The sequence below is a fragment of the Lagenorhynchus albirostris genome, chromosome 19 (genome assembly GCF_949774975.1).
Source record: "Lagenorhynchus albirostris chromosome 19, mLagAlb1.1, whole genome shotgun sequence".
Lineage (NCBI taxonomy): Eukaryota > Metazoa > Chordata > Mammalia > Artiodactyla > Delphinidae > Lagenorhynchus > Lagenorhynchus albirostris.
Genome location: NC_083113.1, coordinates 15,589,763 through 15,613,143, shown reverse-complemented (window position 1 = coordinate 15,613,143; position 23,381 = coordinate 15,589,763). Strand labels below are relative to the sequence as shown.

At 37.6% G+C, this 23,381-nt stretch overlaps 1 protein-coding gene, 1 non-coding gene and 1 pseudogene across 3 annotated transcripts in view; 2 read left to right on the top strand and 1 right to left on the bottom strand.

Annotated features, from left to right (window-relative positions):
• ZNF569 (zinc finger protein 569) overlaps window positions 1–14,201 on the bottom strand; it is a 68,711-nt gene extending 54,510 nt beyond the window's left edge. For both annotated transcript variants that reach the window (XM_060132314.1, XM_060132311.1), the window contains exons 1-2: window positions 13,385–14,201; window positions 11,984–12,146 (exon numbers count right to left, since the gene is read on the bottom strand). In XM_060132314.1, the coding sequence (XP_059988297.1) occupies window positions 11,984–11,988 (5 nt within the window). In that variant the 5' untranslated portion in view covers window positions 11,989–12,146; window positions 13,385–14,201. The remainder of the gene's footprint in view (window positions 1–11,983; window positions 12,147–13,384) is intronic.
• LOC132510560 (U6 spliceosomal RNA) lies at window positions 6,205–6,311 on the top strand. The gene has a single exon (XR_009537362.1). It is a non-coding gene; the product is annotated as a U6 spliceosomal RNA (small nuclear RNA).
• A 3,047-nt stretch (window positions 14,202–17,248) lies between the features above and the next one.
• Window positions 17,249–17,549, top strand: LOC132510391 (small ubiquitin-related modifier 2-like; annotated as a pseudogene).
• The last annotated feature ends 5,832 nt before the right edge of the window (window positions 17,550–23,381 follow it).

Genomic DNA, 23,381 nt, shown 5'->3' with positions numbered 1-23,381 from the left:
CCCCAAAATACCTCCCACATGAAGTTAGGATTAAGATGGTATCTTAATGTTAAGTAAATTCGCTATGTTGGAGTTGCTGCGGCAAACTGTTACAGGCAAAGCAGTAGCAATTGGCAAGGTGTCAGGGAAAAAAGAATAAATTTGGAGGAATTCAAAGTGGACTGACTGGAGAAATACTTTCAAAACAAATTCTCAGATGTTCTATTCATACCAAATGTTATTTTTCTTGTCCCTTTGTGAAGAACTTACTTGAGGTATATCCATTTGTTCAGTTTCTGAACTACTATGCATACTTCCCTCCTGAAATGAGCTCGGATACAGTTAAAAAACATTAACAACTTGGGCATCCGTATCATCATCATCGTCATTATCATCATCTCTGCCTGCTTGAATCCAAATTTTGCCAAAAACTCTAGAATCATTGAAAGCCCCACCCCTGGCTGCATTTCCCAAAGCAATTCTCTAGATAGTTTGAGCTAACTTACATACTGGGGAAATAGCTCCATCGTGGATGAGTATTTTCTTTCCACCACCACCCCAAAATTTCCCTAGTCTTCTCTTTCCCTAGTCTTCCCATGTGTCCCTGGATTCCATGTCCTAACATCCACTTGGCAACATATGTTTAAATCACATGGGGGGGGGCCACAAGTTATGGTTATGTGCCTTTTATTTTATTTATTTATTTTTTTAACATCTTTATTGGGGTATAATTGCTTTACAATGGTGTGTTAGTTTCTGCTTTATAACAAAGTGAATCAGTCATACATAAACATATGTTCCCATATGTCTTCCCTGTTGCGTCTCCCTCCCTCCCACCCTCCCCATCCCACCCCTCCAGGCTGTCACAAAGCACCGAGCCAATATCCCTGTGCCATGCGGCTGCTTCCCACTAGCTATCTACCTTACTACGTTTGTTAGTGTGTATATGCCCATGACTCTCTCTCGCCCTGTCACAGCTCACCCTTCCCGCTCCCCATAACCTCAAGTCCGTTCTCTAAGAGGTCTGCGTCTTTATTCCTGCTTTACCCCTAGGTTCTTCATGACATGTGCCTTTTAAAAGAAACACAGTGCACTCACTCCCTTAAAAGCTACTGCATATCATTTCCCCCTACATAGAAACCATTCCCTGATTGCTGATCAACTGCATCTTTCACTTGACCAATGTCTTCTCATCCTTAAGTCAAATTAAGAACTACTTTATCCAGGGAATTCCCTGGCAGTCCAGTGGTTAGGACTTGACACCCTCACTGCTGTGGGCCCAGGTTCAATCCCTGGTTCGGGAATTAAGATCCTGCAAGCCATGCAACATGGCAAAAAACAAACAAACAAACAAAAAACTACTTTATCCCTTGATCAGGATATCCCTCTATTGGATATATCTTACTCCTACATCCCATGAGCTTGCCCAACATTGGCATTTATCATTCTGCCACAGCACTTGCTGATTTGTCTCTCTCCCTAGGACTGTGAATCACTTATGGCAGGGACTACTTATATGGCTTCTTCATGGCCTAGCACAATAATTTACATTTCAAAGGGCACAGTAAAAGTTTGTGCAGTGCATTTAAAATAACTATGACTAATATGTTCAGGGCTCTAATGAACAAATTAGGAAAACAGATAATGTAAGGGGAGAAATAAACAAAAGGAATGCTAGCAATCAAAAATATATCAACAGAGGTGACCTAAATGGGAAGGAAATCCAAAAAAAGAGGGATTATATGTATACATATAGCTGATTCACTCTGCTGTACAGCAGAAACTAACACAACATTGTAAAGCAACTATACTCCAATAAAAATTAATTTAAATTAATTTAAAAAATACACTAACAGAAATGAAGGCATTCAGGAAGAGGTAAAATTGTCATTGTATGTAAATGACATGATACTCTATATAGAAAACCCTAAAGACTCCACACAAAAAACTATTAGAACTCATAAATGAATTCAGCAAGGTAGCAGGATACAAGAGTAATATACAGAAATGTGTTGCATTTCTTTACACTAACAAAGAAATATCAGAAAGGGAAGGTAAAAAAAAAAAAATCCCATTTAAAATCACATCCAAAAAACAAACCACCTAGTAATGAACCTAACCAAGGAGGTAAAAGATTTATATGCTGAGAACTATAAAACATTGATAAAGGAAACTGAAGAGGATTCAAGGAAATGGAAAGATAGCCCATGTTCTTGGATTGGAAGAATTAACATAGTTTAAATGGCCATAGTACCCAAAGCAATCTACAGATTTAATGTGTTCCCTATCAAATTACCCATGACATTTTTCACAGAATTAGAACAAATAATCATAAAATTTACATGGAACCACAAAAACCCCAGAATTGCCAAAGCAATCCTGAGGAAAAAGAACAAAGCAGGAGGCATAACCCTCCCAGACTTCAGACAATATTACAAAGCTACAGTAATCAAAACAGCATGGTACTGGCACAAAAACAGACATATAAATCAATGGAACAGAATAAAGCCCAGAAATAAACGCACACACCTACAGTCAATTAATCTTTGACAAAGGAGACAAGAATATACAATGAAGACAAGACGGTCTCTTCAGCAAGTGGTGCTGGGAAAGGTGGACAGCCACATGTAATCAATGAAGCTAGAACACTCCCTTATACCATGTACAAAAATAAACTCAAAATGGCTTAAAGACTTAAATATGACATGACACCATAAAACTCCTAGAAGAGAACATAGGCAAAACATTCTCTGACATAAATCACAGCAATGTTTTCTTAGGTCAGTCTCCCAAGGCAATAGAAATAAAAGCAAAAATAAACAAGTGGGACCTAATCAAACTTATAAGCTTTTGCACAGCAAAGGAAACTATCAACAAAATAAAAAGCCCACAGACTGGGAGAAAATATTTGCAAATGAAGCAACTGACAAGGGGTTAATCTCCAAAATATACAAACATCTCATGCAACTCTTTGTCAAAAACACAAACAACCTAATCAAAAAATGGGCAGAAGATCTAAATAGACATTTCTCCAAAGAAGACATACAGATGGCCAAAAAGCACATGAAAAGATGCTCAACATCACTAATTATTAGAGAAATGCAAATCAAAACTACAATGAGGTATCACCACACACTGGTCAGAATGGCCATCATCAAAAAATCTACAAACAATAAATGCTGGAGAGGGTGTGGAGAAAAGGGAACCCTCTTGCACTGTTGGTGGGAATGTAAACTGATACAGCCACTATGGAGAACAGTATGGAGGTTCCTTAAAAAACTAAAAATAGAACTACCATATGACCCAGCAATCCCACTACTGGGCATATACCCTGAGAAAACCATAATTCAAAAACAGACATGTACCACAATGTTCACTGCAGCACTATTTACAATCGCCGGGACATGGAAGCAACTTAAGTGCCCATCGACAGATGAGTGGATAAAGAAGATGTGGCACATATATACAATGGAATATTATTCAGCCATAAAAAGAAACGAAATTGAGTTTTTTGTAGTGAGGTGGATGGGCCTGGAGTCTATCATACAGAGTGAAGTAAGTCAGAAAGAGAAAAACAAATACTGTATGCTAACACATATATATGGAATCTAAAAAAAAAAAATGGTTCTGAAGAACCTAGGGGCAGGACAGGAATAAAGATGCAAATGTAGAGAATGGACTTGAGGATGTGGGGAGAGGGAAGGGTAAGCTGGGATGAAGTAAGAGAGTGGCATGGACATATATACACTACCAAATGTAAGGCAGATAGCTAGTGGGAAGCAGCCGCATAGCACAGGGAGATCAGCTCGGTGCTTTGTGACCACCTAGAGGGGTGGGATAGGGAGGGTGGGAGGGAGATGCAAGAGGGAGGAGATATGGGGATATATGTATATGTATAGCTGATTCACTTTGTTATAAATCAGAAACTAACACACCATTGTAAAGCAATTATACTCCAATAAAGATGTTAAAAAAAAGAACTCAACCATGTTAAAAAAAAAAACTAAAAGTAGAGTTGCCATATTACCCAGCAATCCCACTTATGGGCATATATCCAGAAAAGACAAAAACTCTAATTCAAAAAGGTATAGGCACCCCATTGTTCATAGTGGCACACTATTTACAATATCCAAGACATGGAAGCAACCTAAATGTCCATTGGCAGATGAATGGATAAAGAAGATGTGGTGTACATATATATAATATATATATACACAATGGAATATTATTTAGTCATAAAAAAAGAATGAAATAATGTCATTTGCAAAAACATGGATGGACCTAGAGACTATCATACTAAGTGAAGTCAGACAAAGACAAATATTATATATCACATGTGGAATCTAAAAAATAGTACAAATGAATCTATATACAAAACAGAAAACAGACTCAGACATAGAAAACAAACTTATGGTTACTAAAGGGGAGAGGAAGCAAGGGAGGAATAAATTGAGAGTATGGGATTAACAGATGCATATAAAATAAACAACAAGGATTTACTGCATAGCACAGGGGACTATATTCAATATCTTGTAATAAACTATAATGTAAAGTATCAAAAAAGAATATATATATATAACCAAATCACTCTGCTGTACACTTGAAACTAACATAATATGGTAAATCAACTATACTTCAACAACAATAAATAAATAAAAGTCCAAAATTTTCCAAAAAATATTTATATGGGAAAAAAGAAGAGGAACCAAGACTGTCTGAAGAAATATCTGATTTTAGGGCTGGAGCAGGAAAACTACAAGATGAGCCTAGAACATCTTGTGCCAGAAATTAAGGAAGTGCTCAAAAACTGATAGGACCATGTTAAAAAGATGTGAAACTGGCTCAAAGAAGCTCCCATTGGCCAAATTAGGGGCAATTTGAGCATGAAAATAAATATTTACAGTAATAAATTATAACCTACTGAATAAAATAGAATCCATGAGCTCAACATGATATAAATCAATAGGGAGAAAGGAAAGCTCTTCCTTTCCACTATAATGCCAACCAATAAATGTAAAAGGAATAATATAAACATAAAACCACTTATCAACTGGAGAGTGGTTCAGACTGAAGTTGTCAATGGAGGCTAAGAATGGGTAAAGTTTCGATGAGGAACAGGATTTTGGCACCATACTGGAACATTTTCCAACAGTTACAAGGAAAAATAGAACTTTACAGTGAAGACATCAACATGACTAGATGATCAAGGTTAACATCACCAGTGATGGGACAGAATGACATAATGAGAAAATCAAAGTTTGTCAGGAATACATGCCTGAGTCTAGGCATGAAGAAACATCCAATGGAATCAAGTTGAGTGCCAGCCTACAGAATATAAGGCCTGTATTCTTTTAAACTCTCAAGGACATGATAGACAGAATGACTGAGGAACTGTTCCAGGTTACAGGAGGCCAAAGAGACATGACAACCAAATGCAAGGTATGAAGGAATCCTGTACCTGACAACTAAAAAAGACATTTTGGGGGGACTTCCCTGGTGGCGCAGTGGTTAAGACCCCATGCTCCCAATGCATGGGGCCCAGGTTCAATCCCTGGTCAGGGAACTAGATCCCACAGGCATGCCGCAACTAAGAGTTCGCATGCCACAACTAAGGAGCCCGCATGCTGCAACTAAGGAGATGGCAAGCCACAACTATGGAGCCTGCCAGCTGCAACTAAAAAGCCCACCAGCCACAAGACCCGGCACAACCAAATAAAAATAAATAAATATATATGTTTTTTAAAGTATGAAGAAAAAGACATTTTGGGGACAATTGGCAAAACTGAAATTTGAACAGGTTCTCTAAATGGCAATGTTGTATCAATTGTTGACTTCCTGACTTATTGGGAGGTCTCTGTTTAGGGAAATACACACTGGAGTATTTCGGGGATGAAGGATCAGGTCTGAAGCTTGTAGTCAAATGGTTCAGAAAAAGACTCATTGTGTGTGTGTGTGTGTGTGTGAGAGAGAGAGAGAAAGAAAGAGAGAGATATTAAAAGTTGGTGAATCTGGGTGAAGGCAATAAGGGAGTTTTTTTGTAGTGTACTTGCAAATTTTCTGTGAGTTTGAAATTACTCTGACATCATTTTTTTAAAATTAAAATTGCTTAGTGCTGATGGAACTCTAAAAAAAAAAAAAGAATGCCTTCAATGGACTCATCAGTAGACTCAACATGACTGAAGAAAAAATCAATGAACTTGAAGACAGGTCAACAGAAACCTCCCAGTGCTCACTCCAGCAGCATATATACTAAAATTGGAATGATACAGAGATGAATAGCATGGCCTCTGCACAAGGATGACATGCAAATTTGTGAAGCGTTTGATATTTTTTAAAATGATGGGGGGGCAGGGATAGAAATGTAAAGCTTTAGAATGCATTCAAACTTTGATTATTATCAACTTAAATTAGACCATTATAAATATAAGTGGGTTTATGTCAGTCTCATTGTAACCATTAACCAAAAATTTGCAGTAGATAACAAAAGATAGTGAGAAATGAATCTAAGCATACCAATAAAGAAAGCCATCAAACCACAAAGAAATAGCAAAGAAAGGAACAGAGGAACTACGAAACAGCCAAAAACCAATTAACAAAATAGCAATAAATACATACCTATCAATAATTACTTTAAATGTAAATGGATTAAATTCTCTGATCAAAAGACACAGAATGGGTTCGTGCCCTGGTCCAGGAGGATCCCACGTGCCGCGGAGCGGCTGGGCCCATGAGCCATGGCCGCTGAGCCTGCGCGTCCGGAGCCTGTGCTCTGCAATGGGAGAGGCCACAACAGTGAGAGGCCTGCATACCACACACACAAAAAAAGAAAAGCTTTCAAAAAGACACAGAATGGATGAATGGATAAAAAAACAAAACCCATCAATATGCTACCTATGAGAGATGTACTTCAGTTGTAAGAACACACACAGACTGAAGGGTCCATCTTTTTGCATGATGATATTCCATGCAAATGGAAACCAAAAGAAAGTTGGGATAGCTATACTTATATCAGACAAAACAGACTTTAAAACAAAGACTGCCATAAGAGACAATGAAGGGCATTACATAATGATAAAGGGGTCAATCCAACAAGAGGATAAACATTTGTAAATATATATGCACACAACATAAGAGCACCTAAATATATGAAGCAAATATTAACAGGTCTAAAGGGAGAAATAGGCAGCAATACAATAAGACAATGGATAAATCGTTCTGACAGAAAATCAATAAGGAAACATTGGCCTTAAACAACACATTAGACCAGATAGACTAAATAGATATATACAGAAATTCCATCCAAAAGCACCTGAATACACCTTCTTCTCAGGTGCACATGGAACAGTCTCTAGGATATGATAGGCCGCAAAACAAGTCTTGACAAATTTAAGAAGACTTAAATAATATCCAGCATCTTTCCCAACCACATGGTATGAAACGAAATCAATTACCAGAAGAAAACTGGAAAATTCAGAAATATGTAGCAACTAAACAACATGCTACTGAATAACCAATGGGAACAAAGAAATCAAAAGCAAAATCAAAAATATCTTGAGACAAATGAAAATGGAAGTACAATACACCAGAACTTAAGGGATGCAACAAAAACTGCTCTAAGAAGGAAGTTCATAACAACAAATGCCTATTTCAAAAACCAAGAAAAATGTCAAATAAACAACCTAACTTTAAACCTTGAGGAACTAGAAAAGAAGAATAAAAGAAGCCCAAACTTAGTAGAAGGAAGGAAGTAACAAGAATCAGGGCAGAAAAAAATGAAATAGAGACTAAAAAGACAAGAGAAAAGATCAATGAAACCAAGAACTGATGCTGTGACAAGATAAACAAAATGGACAAACCTTTAGCTAGACTCACCAAGTAAAAAGAGAGAGGACTCGAACAAAATCAGAAACAAAAGAGGATATGTTACAACTGATACCACAGAAATACAATACAAAAGATAAGAGACTATTACAAACAATTATATGCCAAAAAATTGGACAACCTAGAAGGAATGGATACATTCCTAGAAACATACAACCATCCAAGACTGAATTATGAAGAAACAAAGAATCTGAACAGACCGATTACTAGTAAGGAGGTTGAATCAGTAATTTAAAACCTCCCAGCAAACAAAAATCCAGAACCAGATGGCTGTACTGGTGAATTCTACCAAACATTCAAAGAAAAATTAATACGAATTCTTCTAAAAATCTCCCAAAAATAGAAGAGGAGAAAACGCTTCCAAACTCACTTCACAAGGCCAGCATTACCCTGATACCAAAACCAGACAAGTATACTACAAGAAAAGACAATCACAGGCCAATATTCTGGATAAACACAGATGAAAAATCCTCAACAAAATATTAGCAAACATGAACTCAACATACATTAAGAATCAAACACCTCAGGGCTTCCCTGGTGGCACAGTGGTTAAGAATCCGCCTGCCAGTGCAGGGGACACAGGTTCAATCCCTGGTCTGGGAAGATCCCACATGCTGCGGAGCAACTAAGCCCATGCACCAGAACTACTGAACCTGCACTCTAGAGCCCACAAGCCACAACTACTGAAGCCCGCATGCCTAGAGCCCACACTCTGCAACAGGAGAAGCCACTGCAATGAGAAGCCTGTGCACCACAATGAAGAGTAGCCTCCACTCGCCACAACTAGAGAAAGCCCATGTGCAACAATGAAGACCCAATGCAGCCAAAAATAAAACAAACAAATAAATTTATTTTAAAAAATTTTAAAAAAAGAATCAAACACCTCAATAAAGTGGGATATATTCTAGGGATGCAAGGATGGTTCAATAACCACAAATCAACAAATGTGATACACATTACCAAAATGAATGATAAAAATCCATATGATCATCTCAATAGATGAAGGAAAAGTATTTGACAAGATTCAACATCCATTTTTGATAAAAACTCTCAACAGGGCTTCCCAGGTGGCGCAGTGGTCGGGATTCTGCCTGCTGATGCAGGGGACATGGGTTCGTGCCCCGGTCCGGAAGGATCCCACATGCTGCGGAGCAGCTGGGCCCGTGAGCCATGGCCGCTGGGCCTGTGTGTCCGGAGCCTGTGCTCCACAACAGCAGAGGCCACAACAGTGAGAGGCCCGCATACAGCCAAAAAAAAAAAAAAACTCTCAACAAAGTGGGTATAGAGGAAATGTATCTCACATAATTAATGATATATATGACAAGCTCAGAACTAACACCATAGTTAATGGTGTGAAGCTAAGAGCTTTTCCTCTAAGACCAGGAACAAGACAGGATGCCCATTCTCACTATTTTTGTTCAACATAGTACTGGAAATCCTAGCCAGAGCAATTAGGCAAGAAAAAGAAATAAAAGGCATCCAAATGGAAAGGAAGAAGTGAAACTTTCATTATTTGCAGATGACATGATATTATACATACAAAACCCTAAAGACTGCCAAATAACTGTTAGAACTTATAAATGAATTCAGTAATGTTGCAGGATACAAAATTAATATACAGAAATTGCTGCATTTCTATGCACTAATAATGAACTATCAGAAAGAAAAGTTAAGAAAACAATTCCATTCACAATGGAATTCACAAAACAATTCCATTGCATCAAAAAGAATAAAACACCTAGGAATAAGTTCAACCAAGCAGGTGAAAGACTATGCAATGAAAACTATAGGACACTGATGAAAGAAATTGAAAAAGACACAAATAAATGGAAAGAAATTCCGTGTTCATGGATTGGAAGAATTGATATTGCTAAAATGTTCATACTACCCAAAGCAATGTATAGATTCAATGCAATTTCTATCAAAATTCCAATGGAATTTTTCATAGAAATAGAACAAACAATCCTAAAATTTGTATGGACCCACAAAAGACCCCAAATTGCCAAAGCAATCTTGAGAAGGAATAACAAAGCTGGAGGCATCATGCTCCCTGTTTGCAAACAGTACAAGACTTCTCTTTGTTTTGTGTGTTTGTTTTGCATATTTGACTTTCCAACCATGTAAATGTCTTACATGATTCTAAAACAAAATTAAAACAAATGTTAAAACAAAAACTAAAATAATTAATTAAATAAATTAAATTAAAACAACAACAACCAAAAAAACCCATAAGCTATACCTAAAAATCAAAAGCAGAATGAAACAAATGAACCTACTCGTATGTTACATTTGTGGCTTAACCACACACAGAGAAATTAGTTCTAGTTACTTTAAAGCACAATAATTGGGTTATATGTCCCTAGAGAGACAACCCCAAAGCAAATAGATCTATAAAGAAATATTAAATTATTTGCAGTAGGAATATTTTAAGTACTAGTAATATTGCTCTGAACTATCTTATTTATATATACATATACACATCTACAGATGGATGGATTAATAAATAAAAGACACAAAAATGAAACTAAAGTAGAAACTCTATAATTCTAAATTTTTTTTATTGCAAATAGCAGTATGAACTCATGGGGTCTACTCTGTTAAGAGTATATTTCCAGCTACAACGTTAATAAACATTGAAAACATATCATGTGAAAGAAGCCAGTCACAAAAGACCACATATTGTACGATTTCATTGATATGAAATGGCTGAATAGACAAATTCATCAAGGCATCAATCAGATTAGTGGTTCATTAGATTGGGAGGAAGGAGGAGAATATGAGATTGACTGCTAATGGGTACGATAATTCAGGGGGGGACAAAAATGATCTAAAATTACACGATGGTGATGGGTGCACAACCCTGTGGATTTTTTAGAAAAACATTCCGTTGTACACTTTAAAGGGTAAAATGTATGGTATGTGAATCAAGCTACTAAAAAAAACTAAAAGAATATATTTCCTTGCTCTGCCCACCAAAACAAAAAGCCTAGAAACAATGACCATGTCAGTAGCACTAAGCACCATAACTGGGGTTTTCTCCCAACCATTCTAGGTAGTCCCTTTCAGTCTTTTTTGCTGGTTCCTCCTCATTTTCTTTGACTTTCTCATGTTGAAGTGACCCAGAGATAAGTCCTTTACGTCTATCATTTTCCATCTACCCTCTAAGTGATCTCCTTAAATATCACCTATATGCTGATAATCCCCAAACGTATGTCTCCAACCTAGGTCTCAGAACTTTCTTTTGAACTTCAGACTTGTATATCCCACTGCCAACTTAATATTTCCACCTGAATGTCCAATGGGCATCTCATACTTCAGATACAATATTCCAAACTGAAATCTCACTATCTCTCTATGCCCCAGGTTTTCTACCTTCTTTCCCTTCTCAGTTAATGACAACTCCATTCTTCAAGTTGCTCAGATTAAAAAATATTGTGTCATCTTGTCACACTTACACTCCACATCAGTTCTATCAGCAAATTATGTCAGCTTTACCTTTAAATTATATCCAGTACACGACTACTTCTCATCATTTTTACTACTCTGGTCCAGGTCACCAACATCTCTTCCCTAGATTAATGCAATAGCTTCCTAGTTGGTCTCTCTGCTTCTGCCCTTGTCCCTGACCTCTTCCCCTATTCTTCTTCTCATAATTCTCTCATCAGAGCAACCAAGGCAATCCTCTTAAATCGTAAGCAGATACTATCACTTGTATGTTCAAAACTCTCCAATAGCTTCCCATCTCATTCACAGTAAAAAGCCAAGATCCTTAACAGGGCCCATAAGGCCCAATCTGATCTGCCCTCCTTCCCTCCAATTACCTTTCTTCTCTCATCTCTCACTACTCTCCCTCTCATTTGCTCTATTTCAGCCACACCAGCCTCTTCGTAACAGGCATATTCCCATCTCAGGGCTTTTCTAACTGTTGTTCCCTCATCCCTTAATTATGTGCATAACTAGCACCTGTATTTCCTTCATATCTTTATTATTACATTTTCAGGATGCATTCTTAACTACCCCATCTAAAACTCCACGTCTCATCCCTGATTCTATATATCCTCCTGCTTTACTTTTCTCTTAGAATGTTTCACTATTTAATGTATGTTATATTTAACTTACTTACCTCATTTATTATCTGGCCCACAACAATGTAAGTACCATGATAGCAGAGAGTTTGTCTCCTTTGTTCAATGTTATATCCCAAGCATCTATAATTATTCCTGTCACACGCAGCATTCAATAAATGGTGAGTGGATGAATGAATGAATCCTCAGTACCTGAAGAACCTGGAAAAGAAATTTGAAAATAGAACACTGCTTTAGAAAAACACCTTAGAAAACACATAATTCACACAAAAAAAGATTTTTAAATGGTTGACTTCAGTAGTAATTAAATAACTGCAAATTAAAGAAATTATTTTACATCTATGAGGTTAACAAAGATTATTAATACTAACGATAACCATTGTTATCAAGGGTGTATGAATATAGGCAATCTTATACCATGCCAATAATACTGTAGATTATAGGAGCCTTACAAGAGAATAACTGGATAGAATTAGGGAGTCTTTAATCAGCATATATATCTCAACCTATCAGTTCCACTTCTAAGAGCCTGCCTCCCACCAAAATAATTAAGAAAGTGCATGATAACATGCCAAATAGTTGCTGATAAACACATTCTATATAATGGCAAGAAGTTAAAAAAACCAAATTACCCATCAACAGGTGTAAATGCATTAAAATGTATACCATACAAAAAACTTTTAAATGATGACATAGATGTGTAATTGTTTAAATGGAAAAATATTAACTGCACATTGTTAAATGGCATAGGTAGATTACAGAACTGTATGTATAGCGTGATTCCAATTTTATAATATACGAATGCATATGTATGTATTCACAGAGGGGGGTGAAAAGATGGGAAATAAATTTTGATAGTGGTTGGTAGAAGTATAAATGATTTTTGTTTTCTTAGAGCTTTTCTTTATTTTGTGATTTGGGGCGGGGAGTGAGGGGCAAGGAGTATTGTTACTAAGCACACAAAACAACGTGGCCATTACACAGAAATAAAATTTTAAATAAATACTGAAACAACGTGTTGGGGCTATTGATATCTCATAGAAAAACATATTTACGATTACCATCTCCAAAGAAATGAAGCACTGGTACAAACAGTCTCACAAATCTACACACACAACCGAACTCTACCTTTTATTGTGGTTTGCAGCCACGTTCATAGTGAAACAGAAAAGGAAAAGCACATCCACAAAATCCGCCTGCACACACGACTCCACGGCCATATCAGTCACAGACAAATGCCTGGCAAATAAAGTCCTATCAAGCCACACGCTCACAGTCCTTCACACGTCGCTCCCACGGCCTCAGGGAACCACCCGCACAGGCAAAGCCCTGCCCGGCGTCCTCCTCCAACAACACAGGCACCGGGTGGTCCGCAGGCCCCTATGCCACCCAGCACAAAGAGTCCCGGACTCTGAGCTCGCGACTTCCCGAGGACTCACCACCGAGCCCGCAGACACAGGCCCCAATTCCGCACCTCAGCGCTGCCCAAGTGGCACAGCCGGTGCAGCCCGAGTTAGGTAATCCATTAAGGTCAGTGCCGGCTGTGTCCGAAGGCAGCACAAGCCTCGGTCCGTTAGACGCAGGATAACTCTTCCCAGAGCCCCTCGCGGCTCGCCGGGGCGGGACTGGCCCTCCAGTTGACGAGTAGCGGGAATAAGCAACCGCTGCGTTGAGGGGGCTCTCAGATCTGCCGAGGGGCCTCAGCTGAGAGTTTTGCGGCAGCTGCCTCCAGTGAGTCCGGCCCTCGGAGCCTGGGAGTGCCACTTGGTGCTGAGAAGAATGTGAAGAGATCCGCAGTTTTCCTGCCCCGGACTACATTTCCCAGAGGCCGTCTCGGCCCAAATCTATTTTCTGCGAAAAGTCTCCTCCTCCTTACAGTTGTCTGGATCTTTGGGTTCTAGGCGTTACGGTATCTGGTCCGTGAGGGAAGCACCGCTGAGTCGGTTTCGTTCCGTCTGGTCACGGCTCCACCTGGGACTGGACTTCAGTGGGGTGAAAGTGGGGCAAGGTCTGGGCACCTTGAAGAGACGAGATGGGCCAGCCTGAGCCTCAAGCTCCTGGAGGCAGTCAGAAAAGGGAGGAGTAAAAAAAAAGAAAAGAAAAGGGAGGAGCACCGTTGCGTGATCGGATGTGGGAGCTTTCAGCGGTGGAATTTGTGGTAGGGAGTCTACGGGGTCGAGGGACTCTGAGGTCCAGTGACTTTAGGGTCGTTCTAGTTTGCGACCATTCGTGTGACCATGGTCGCGTCGTCTGTTCTAGTGACCTCTTGATTCTGACTCTGCAGTTTTTCAGAGACAATGTGCTCTGTCCGTTCTTTGTGTTTCTGCTTTTCTGACGGGCACCTGTTACAATATTGAAATTTACATGGTTAAGTCAATACATGAATCACCAAAATATTAAATGGAAAAAAATTATAGAGATTCGTGATTGTGTATTACTGGAAACACCCACGCTTTTTTTTTTTTTTACACTGTGTTACTCCATATTCCATGTGTGTTATATGGACAGAAGTGATACAGGTAATCTAGAAAGATGTTGTTGAAGAAGGCAAAGACACTGAGCCATCAAATGAAAGGTCATGTCAATAATTCAAAGTAGCCTCGCCATCAGGAGTGAAAAGTGTAAGTTGAAAAGTAGACAAGTAACCAGGTGCAAAAACCTAAGAATCCAGCAACCCGGACTATATGTCACTCTTGCCCTAAAGACCCGATTTCTTTTTTCAACATTTCATATGAGTTCCACTCTGATTTAAGAACTTAAAAACAATTGACAGGGCTTCCCTGGTGGCGCAGTGGTTGAGAGTCCGCCTGCCGATGCAGGGGACACCGGTTCGTGCCCCGGTCCCGGAAGATCCCACATGCCGTGGAATGGCTGGGCCCGTGAGCCATGGCTGCTGAGCCTGCGCTTCCGGAGCCTGCGCTTCCGGAGCCTGTGCTCCGCAACGGGAGAGGCCATAACAGTGAAAGGCCCGCGTACCGCAAAAACAAGACTCACTGCAATAATTTTGCAGTAGAGACCAAAATGGAGAAAATATCCAAGAAAACACTATTGTATGCTTTTGTGCAACAGTATGTTGGCAAAGAGAACAGAATACAGTAGACTACAGCATGCTAAATATCAGGAACTTGTAGTCGTGAAGCTACACAAAGCCTAAGGAACTATGTTATCTCTAGGAAGCAGAATAAGATAGTCTTCCTTTCACAGCCTTCCTTTCACTAGATGATAATGGGCACTGTTTCCGAAAAGTGTGCATTTCTTTCTGGGAAGGGAAAAGAGGCTCCCAAACACTGCAGAGAGAGAACATGTCCTCTAAATAAGTTTTGCTTATTTGTCTCATGTGTCTTTACCAACAGTACATTTTTCTGTCAACTGTAAGAATTATTTTTTGCTAATTATTTTGTTAAAAGATGAGAACAGAGTTGGTTCTATGTCCATTCAGCTTCCTAATTTCATTTTTTATACTTGTAGATTTGTCTATTTCTCCTTTTATTTCTGTTAAGCTTTGCTTTATATATTTTAAAGCTCTCTTGTTGGATGATACATACTTAGAGTTGTAATAGCTTCCTGTTGGATTGATCCAATAGGAAATTATGGAATCTACCCTTTATAATATCACTTTTTGTCTTAGTTTTGATATTACTGTAGCTTCACCATCCTTCTTTTGGCTAGTGCATTATCTTTTTCTACCCTTTTGCTTTTAACCGTTCTGTTTTATTTTTAAAGTATGTCTCATTAAACAATATTATTTTAAAAATAATGACAATCTTACTCTGACATATTTAGTGAATTTACATTTAATGTAGTTGGGTTTTGGTCTACTACCTTAGAATTTGTTTTCTTTTCAGCCTAGCTTTTTAAAAAATTTTAACTTTTTATTTTGAAGTAATTCTTGATTCTCATGCAGTTGTAAGAAATAATTCAGGGAAATCCCATATACCCAGTATCCAGTTTCCCCCAGTGGTAACATCTTGCAATACTATACACTGTATCACAACCTTCACATTGATACTTTCAAGGTATTTCCATCATCACAAGAATACTTCATGTTGTCCTTTTACAGCCATACCCACTTCCCTCCTTCTCTTAACCCCCTCCTTAAGACCTGGCAACCCTAATCTGTTCTCCATTTCTATAATTTTATCCCTTCAAGAATTTTGTGTAAATGGAATTATAAAGTATGTAATTGGACTATTGACTTTTTCACTCAGCATAATTCCCTGGAGATTCATAAGTGTTTTTACATGTGTAAGTAATTCATTCCTTTTTATTGCTGAGTAGAAGTCCATGTGGATATGCCACAGTTTGTTTAGCCATTCATTCATTGAAGGACATATGGGTTGTTTCCAACTTTTGGCTGTTATAACTAAAGCTGCTATATACATTCATGTACAATTTTTTCGTGTGTGTGAAAACAAATTTTCATTTCAAACACCAAGGAGAGTTTTAGAAGGAATTTGTCCATTTATTTATTTTTTTAATCTATCTGGAATTTTCACTGAGATTGTATTGAGTATATAGATCAATTGGGGAGAACTGACATCTTTAAAATGGTGACTCTCATAACCATAAGACACAATATGAGCACAATATATATCTTCTTTAATTCCTCTAAGCAATATTTTATACTTTTTAATGTACAGATAATGAAATATTTTGTCAGATTTACCCCTAAGTATTACAGAGTTTTTGATGCATTGTAAATGGTATTTAAAAAAATCCAATTTCCAATTGTTCATTGCTGGTATATAAGAAATACAATTGATTTCTGTATCTTGTAGCCTGATACCTTGCTTAAGTCACTTAGTATTTCTACTAGAGTCTGGAGGTTCCACTGGATTTTCTACATAGATGATCATGTCATCTCTGAGAAAAGACAGTGATATCTATTCCTATTGCAATCGGCAGATATAGTATGGACCCGCCCACCCACCAAAAATATGGTTGGGATGTTGAGACTGATGACGCCACACACACACCAAGAGGGTATGAAAAGTTTTATTACTCACAAAATGAAGCTTTCTAGGAAAAGCAAGGCAGGTGTCCCAAGAAAGTCTGCAAGTTGTTTGCAAAAGCAAGGAAAGGAAATTGGCGTGGAGCGGTTATGGCAGAGGCTTGTGTGGTTTAAATCTCCCGCTAGTGTCAAAAAAGAGAGGAGCTAAGCTTGCCCAGATTGGGGGCACAAGAGAAATAAGGAGTGAAGCTCAAAGCTGTAAGCAGCTTCTTCTGCTGTTCCTGGTGCTGGTTGTGTGCGTGTTTGGTTTGGATCTGGTGAAACAGCAGCTGAGGAGACTCCGGAGATCACCATGGCTGACAAAAAGACCAAGGAAGGACTGAGTACAATGATCATATTAATTTGAAGGTGGCAGGGCAGGATGGTTCTGTGGTGCACTTTAAGATTAAGAGGCATACACCACTTAGTAAACTAATGAAAGTCTATTGTGAATGACACGGTTTGTCAATGAGGCAGATCAGATTCCGATTTGACTGGCAGCCAATCAATGAAACAGACTCACCTACACAGCTGGAAATGGAAGATGAAGATACAAATGATGTGTTCCAGCAACAGACAGGAGGTGTCTACTAAAAAAGGAACCTGCTACTTTACTCCAGAACTCTGTTCTACAGACCAAAAGGACATTCTCGATTAGAAAAATGCAATTTGGTTCCACCACATCCTAACTACTACAGTACGGTTTTCTCTAGTCTTTCATTTTCCTCTTCCCCATTCCTTTATTGTACGTAAAGTAACTGGTGTATACAGAAGCATATTGCTTTCCTAAAAAATAAATTATGGCCAATGGTATGTTTTGATTGACATCAAATGAAAATTGGTTGGGGGAAAATACTAGTTCTGTGAAAATGTTGCCTTTCCATTAGTGGTATGCTTGGTCACCTCTTATCTTTATATGCCAGTAAGTTATTTTGCTCTCGCTATTTAACACAAAAAAGGAATATAAAAAATCCTTGCAGGGCTTCCCTGGTGGCGCAGTGGTTGAGAGTCCGCCTGCTGATGCAGGGGACGCGGGTTCATGCCCCGGTCCGGGAAGATCCCACATGCCACGGAGCGGCTAGGCCCGTGAGCCATGGCCGCTGAGCCTGCACGTCCAGAGCATGCGCTCCGCAACGGGAGAGGCCACAACAGTGAGAGGCCCACGTACCGCAAAAAAAAAAAAATTGTTCAGCTGGAGAATTTTAATGTTTTTCATTTATCATTGTTAAACCAAGGACAATTTTATGACTTTTTTCTATGTAGATGTCACAAGTAAGGTAGTCTCTTTAAGTAGGGATAAATTACTCTAAAAGAACTAAATCCTAAAATAGTATAAATACACTTATTTCCAAAACAGAAATAGAGTCACAGATGTAGAAAACAAACTTATGACCACCAAGGGGGAAGGGGGAGGTAGGATAAATTGGGAGATTGGGATTGGCATGAACACACTACTATATATAAAATAGATAACTAATGAGGAGCTACTGTATAGCACAAGGAACTCTACTCAGTACTCTGTAATGACCTATATGGGGTAAGAGTCTAAAAAAGAGTGGATATATGTATAACTGATTCACTTTGCTGTACAGCAGAAATTAATACGACATCATAATCCAACTATACTCCAATTAAAAATTAATTTTTTAAAAATAAAGAAATCCTAGATAGTTGTCCCTTCAAGACAAGCACTTGTTTAAATAAACTTCTTGGTTTGGTTTTCTTTTTTAAAGCTATAAGCAGGCAAACATCAAAAAATGAAATTAGGCTCTTCATCACACTATCAAATCTGTATGCTGTTCATTTCTTTTTCTTTCCTGGTTTCTCTGGCTAAAGCCTTCTATAAAAGATTGAACAGAAGTGGAGACAGTGAATATCTTTGCCAAGATCTTACTTCGAAGGAAAGCATTCAGTTTTGTACTATTAAGTGAAATGGTAGCTGGAGATTTTTCGTAGATGACCTTCACTGAGTTGAAGCTTTTTTTCTTTTTCTGCTAAGTGTATTTATCAAAAATGGATGTTGAATTTTGTCAAATGCTCTTTCTGCATCTGAGATGGCAATACTGTATTTTCCTTCTCTTTTAGTTTGTTAATATGTTGAATTACACTGGACTTCAAATCTTAAACCAATCTTATATTCTTGGGATAAACACCACTTGGCCATTGTTGCATTATCATTTTTTTATATTGTTGGATTCAATTTGCTAAAATTTTATTAAGAACTTTTTGCAAATAGGTTCATGAGGGATATTAATCTGTAGGGTTTGTGGGGGCAGGGGAGGTGGGGTAATTTTGTGTAGTTAACTCATAGAATGAATTGGGAAGAATTTCCTTCTTTTCAATATTCTGGAAGTGTTTGTATAAAATTCTTATTATTTATTCTTTAAATGCTTAAGAGAATTTTAAATGTTTAATTAAAATTAAATAGAAATATTTCATAGAATTTACCAGTGAAGCCATCTGGACTTGGCTTTTTTTGTAGGAAGGTTTTTTTTTTTAAGATTTATTTATTATTTATTTGTTTATTTTATTTATTTATGGCTGGGCTGGGTCTCAGTTGCAGCATGCGGGCTCTTCGTTGTGGTGCACGGGCTTCTCTCTAGCTGTGGCGTGGGGGTTTTCTCTTTAGTTGTGGCGCGCAGGTTCCAGGGTGCGTGGGCTCTGTAGTTTGCGGCCTGTGGGCTCCAGTTGAGGTGCGCGAGTTCGGTAGTTTTGGCACACGGGCTTAGTTGCCCTGCGGCATGTGGGATCTTAGTTCCCTGACCAGGGATCGAACCCGCATCCCCTGCATTGTAAGGCAGTTTCTTTACCACTGGACCACCAGGGAAGTCCCTGTAGGAAGGTTTTTAATTCCAAATTCAATTTATATTATAGATATAGGGCTATTCAGGTTAATTATTTATTCTTTAGTAAGGTTTGATAGTGTCTGTCAAGAAATCTTTCTATTTCACCTAAGTTGTTTAATATATTGGATTAAAGTTTCTATGCTGTACTTTGTCGTCCTCTTAACATTTGTAGAATCTGTAGTGATGTCACTTCTCTCATTCCTGATATATCTCCATTTCTTTCCTGACCAGTCTTGCTACAGTTTTATCATTTTTATTAATCTCAAATAACTAACTTTTGGTTCCATTGATTTTTCTGTTTTCTATTTCATTGATTTCTGCTCTGATATTTATTATTTCCTTTGTTTTGCTTATATTGTGTTTAATTTGCTCTTCTTTTTCTGGTTTCTTAAAGTGGAAGATGAAGTCATTGATTTGAGACCTTTGTTTTTTGTTAATATAGACATCTAGTTTCTAGAAATTTCCCCTTGAACACAGTTTCAGTGGCATCTCATAATTGCTATGTAATATGTTTTCATTTTCTTTCAGTTCAACATACTTTCTAACTTCCTTTTTGATTTCTTTTTTAATCCATGTGTTATTTAGACATGTGTACATTTCCAAATACGATATTCAATAATTATCCAGATATCTTTTAGTTACTGATTTCTAATTTAATTCCATTGTGGAAAGAGGCTTGTTTTGTGGCCCAGAATATGTTTTATTTTTGTAAATGTTCCATGTGCACTTGAAAAATATTAGTATTTTTTGCTGTTGTTGGTTGTAGTGCTCTGCAAATATCAATTAGTTCAAATGATAGTGTTTTTCAAATCTTCTATGTTTTAACTGATTTTCTGTCTACTTGTTCCAGCAATTACTGAGAGTATTACTGGACTCTGACTTGTAATAGTGGATTTATCTCTTTCTCCTTCCAGTTTTATCAGTTTTTGTTTCATGTATTTTGAGGCTATTATTAGGTGCATGAACATTTACAATTGTTATTCTCTATGATGAACTGACAACTTTATTATTATGAAATGATCTTCTTTATCTCTGTAATATTTTTTGCTCTGAAACCTGCTTTGTAGATATTTATATCCACTCCAGCTTTCTTTTTTTGTTGTTGTTTTTTGCGGTACGCGGGCCTCTCACTGTTGTGGCCTCTCCCGTTGCGGAGCACAGGCTCCGGACGTGCAGGCTCAGCGGCCATGGCTCACGGGCCCAGCTGCTCCGCGGCATGTCGGATCTTCCCGGACCGGAGCACGAACCCGTGTCCCCTGCATCGGCAGGCGGACTCTCAACCACTGCGCCACCAGGGAAGCCCCATCCAGCTTTCTTTTTTTAACAGCTTTATTGAGATGTAATTTACATACCATATAATTCACCATTTAAAGTGTATGTAATTCAATGATTTTTGGTATACTACATTATTACATTTTTATATTATTGTAAAATACATAACATAAAATTTGCCATTTTAACAATTTTTAAGCGTACAATTCAGTGGCATTAAGTAGATTCAAAATGTTGTGCAATCATCGCCACTATCTATTTCCAAAACTTTTCATCAACCCAAACAGAAACTTTGTAACCACTAAGCAATAATTCCTAATTCCTCCCTCCCTGCAGTAACCTCTAATCTATTTTCTTTCTCTATGAATTTGCCTAATCCAAATATTTCATATAAGCAGAATTATACAATATTTGTCCTTTTGCATATGAGTTATTTCACTTTGCATAAATTTTTCAAGCTTCATCCATGTTGTATGTGTCAGAACTTTATTCCTTTTTGTGGCTGAAAAATATTCCATTGTATGTGTATAGTACACTTTGTTTATCCATTCATGTTTTTTCCACCTTTTGTCTATTTTGAATAACGCTTCAATAAACATTGGAATACAAGTATCTGTTCAAGTCCCTGCTTTCAATTCCTTTGGATATATACCTAGGAGCATAATTGCTGGGTCACATGGTAATTCTATGCTAAACTTTTTGAGGAATTGCCAAACTATACCATTTTATATTTTCACCATCATTGTACAAGGGTTACAAATTATGCACATCCTCACTAACATGTATTATTTTCAGTTATTTTGAAAATACCCATCCTAGTAGGTATAAAGTGGTATCTCATAGCTTTATTTGCATTTCCCTAATTACTAATGATGTTTAGTCTTTTTATGTGTTTATTGGCCATTTATATATCTTCTTTGCAGAAATATATATTCACGTCTTTGCTCACTTTTTGAATTGGGTTGTCCTTTTGTTGTTGAGCTTTAGGAGTTCTTTATATATTCTGGGTATTAAACTCTTATCAGATATATGATTTACAAGTATTTTCACCATTCTGTGGGATGTCTTTTCACCTTCTTGATGATGTCATTTGATGCACAAAAGTTTTTAATTTTGATGAAGTCCAATTTATCTATTTTTTCTTCAGCTTCTTGTGCTCTAGGTGTCATATCTAAGAACCCACTGCCAAATCCAAGGTCATTCCAGCTTTCTTTACACAGCATTAGCATGGTATATCTTTTTCCATCCTTGTACTTTTAACCTATTGGTATATATTTAAAGTGAATTTCTCATAGGCACCATATGGTTGAGTTGTGCTTTTTTTTATCCGATCTGATACTCAGTCCCTCTTAATTGGGATGTTCAGATCATTTATATTTAATCTGATTATTGATATAAACCTTCTATCTTTCTATTTGTTTCCCACCTGTAATTTGTTCCCTTCTCCTCTTTCTGACTTCTTTTGGATTAACTGAGTAATTTTTATGACTCCATTGTATCTCCCTTGTTGGATAATTAGCAATAACTCTTCGTTTTGTTAGTTAAGTGGTTGCTTTAGAGCTTAGCATGTACATCTTTCACTTAACACAGTGTCCATTCAAGTGATATTAGATTACTTCCCATAGAATATTGGAACCTTTACATTAGTTCATTTCCATGAATTTCTCTTCTCCTGGCATTTGTGCTATTGTAGTCATACAATTTGCTTCTATGTTTGTTAACATATATATTAATAATATAGATACCCTTAACTACATTGTTTTCATTCTTGCTTAAACAGTAATTTGTATTTTGGCAATAATTAAATAATAAGAAAATAGTATTATGTGTTAACCCTGTAGTTACCATCTCTGGTGCTCTTCACTCCTTTGTGTAGATCCAGATATCTATTTGTTATCCAAATACACATATAATAGGTCTCTTGAATCTCCCCTTCCACTCACTAATATTTTATTCATTTTTTAAAGCTTATTTTCTCTGTGTCTATCCCAGCACCTCACATAGCATCTGGCACACAGTAGGTGCTTTCTAATCAGATACCACAGGGCAGAATTCTTCACACAAACCTACATCCATTAGTATAATCCTCACGGTCTGCCGTACACACTATCACAACACAGTCCTACTCCATTCATTTTTCATTTTTTAAAGCTTATTTTCTCTGTGTCTATCCCAGCACCTCACATAGCATCTGGCACACAGTAGGTGCTTTCTAATCAGATACCACAGGGCAGAATTCTTCACACAAACCTACATCCATTAGTATAATCCTCACGGTCTGCCGTACACACTATCACAACACAGTCCTACTCCATTCTCCACCAGTCA